Genomic DNA, 2,172 nt, shown 5'->3' with positions numbered 1-2,172 from the left:
CCCCCGCCCCCCATGGCCAAGGGCGCATACGTCAGGCACATGGTGAATGGATGTGACCCTCGGGGTGGACATACTGCGCGACCGTTTCAGGAACCGGCCATCGGCGCACCCGGCACACAGGTGCCTCGACGAGACATACGGCGACTCGACCTGGCCCGGGGCACAAAGCCACCCGCCCGGCGCGCCGGTCACCTGGTCCGCCGTGTCGCACACAATGCTTTCATCAAGCTGGCAGCCCATATCGCCCGGCTCCAGGAGCACGGTGTTGGTCCGGTCCATCAGGCGCCATGGGGCCGGGGCCGAGTGCAAAGCAAAGCGCCCAAGCTGCATGTCAGCCACTTGGACCACTCTCGGAGGCAGCAGGACCCGGCGCCAGACAAGGTCCTCCACCGGGATGGTGATCTCCCAGAGGCGATCCCGCGGATCCGGCGCTTGGGGAAAGACCAAATAGAAAGGAGACACCCCCTGGTTCATGGTGGAGGCTGGCGCCGCCAGAATTCGAACTCCTGCCAGAGGCAACCCACTCGGCAGCAACATCTCCACCAGACTCTCGGTGGGGGCGACGCCGTGACAGACCAACACCGACAGGACACGATTGTCCTGGATGAGAACCACATCCGCCGCATCGGAGCACGTACTGGCCGGGGATTTCACCCGGGTGGCGGCCATCTGCACGACGGCACCACTGAAGTTCAGGGTCGGGCCTGTGGAATAGCCAGACCCCTGGTGGCTGATGTGCAAAAGGTGCCTGAGCCAGGCCAAGTAGAAGGACCGGCCGACGCCGGGCACCGCCATTGCCGGCCCGTCGATCGAGGGGACATCATGCGACAGGGGGGTCAGCGACGAGTGGCTGAGCGTGCCCAGGAAGACCGAGCGATCGGTGCTCCCCGAGCCAGTCAAACCGAGGACATCCGCGCTGTTGGAGCTGGACACAACGCCGGCCAGCAACTCGGTCTGCGGCCCCGGCAGCGAGTGCTCCACACTCGAGGTGTACATTGCGACCATGCTCCGGCTGTGCTCGACGGCCATCGGAATCGACCCGCTCGATTGGTGGATGAGCATCACCCGGGAGCCCGAGATGTCGGTGCTTCGCCCCCGGTTCATGTAGAACCGCACCGCCGCGAAGAAGGATCCCCACCGGATTTCGGGGCTGTTGTTCACGGGGAGATTCTGCTCGTGGAAGTGGAAGGCATTGTCCACGCCGAAGACACTGGCCGAGGATGGTACTCCCACAAAGGGCACAAGCACGGGCACCTTGTCAGTCGACAGGGCCGGATGCGGGGCCGAATACAGCACCAGGTCCTGGGCCCGTGCGGGCCCGGCAAAAAGAAGGACAAGCCATGAGAGGGCCACCAGGATGGCCGGCGACCGGCGCCGCCAGGATGGCCGCAGGGGTGCCATAACCTTCCCGGGCCCCGGTGGCTGGAGGGGCAAGGCAGAAGCAAGGGCGGGCGTGGGGCCGAGCCCGGGCAAGAGCGGCGAGGGGGGGGGGGGGGGGGAGAGGGGACAAAGTGTGCAGGCCACTAGGGCAGGGAGGGGAATTGCATTTGGCCTGTGGACAGCCATCTGCGCCGGGAGGGGGCGGCCTTTTCCCCGCCTTAGGTCCGGGCCCCGCCTGCCTGCCTGCGCCGGGCCCCCGCCACGACACCCCTCGGGCCGGGGTCGCCTGCGGATGTTGGTTCCAGCGAGCCCGCTCCGTGGCCGCCCGGTGCAAGGTATTTTTCAACTCCGCCATCCGCCCCCCCTGAGAGCCGGGGCCGGCGTGGTGCCCGGAGAGAGAGGCCAGACCCTTTCGGCACATAGCGACATGCCAACGCTTCGGCCGGGTCGGGCTGTTTCGGCTCGCAACACGGTCGCACGCCCCGGGGCCGGGCCTCTGTGGCCGGAAAACACGGCGTCGGGCCATGCGCCAAGATCGGGCGCCCCCGGGTGGAGTGGTGCAGGGTCCAACGCAGGAGGTCCCGGCGTGGCCTGCGCCCGGTGGCTTGCTGGGGGTCCGGAGGGGGAACATCCTTCCCAGGAGTTTGAAACGTCCTCCCGCAACACACAGGGGTAGCAAGGGGAGAAATGCGGCCCTGAGGGCCCGCGATCCGGGGGCACGCAGCGTCCGAACACCAGCCCAGGCGACGGGGGGAGGAGGGGCAATATGGGGGCGAGGGGGGGGGGGGGGGG

The 2,172-nt window shown here is 67.8% G+C and overlaps 1 protein-coding gene across 1 annotated transcript in view; it reads right to left on the bottom strand.

Annotated features, from left to right (window-relative positions):
* The window catches only part of H696_05294 (hypothetical protein), a gene marked incomplete at both ends in the record, with an annotated part of 6,949 nt that extends 5,548 nt beyond the window's left edge, over window positions 1-1,401 (bottom strand). Inside the window, one exon of the mRNA XM_009499158.1 lies at window positions 75-1,401. Within this exon, the coding sequence (XP_009497433.1) occupies window positions 75-1,401 (1,327 nt within the window). The remainder of the gene's footprint in view (window positions 1-74) is intronic.
* Window positions 1,402-2,172: the final 771 nt, after the last annotated feature.

Source organism: Fonticula alba, assembly GCF_000388065.1.
Source record: "Fonticula alba strain ATCC 38817 unplaced genomic scaffold supercont2.9, whole genome shotgun sequence".
NCBI lineage: Eukaryota > Rotosphaerida > Fonticulaceae > Fonticula > Fonticula alba.
The sequence above is the reverse complement of the archived record's forward strand: the minus strand, read 5'-3'. Positions and strand labels throughout refer to the sequence as shown.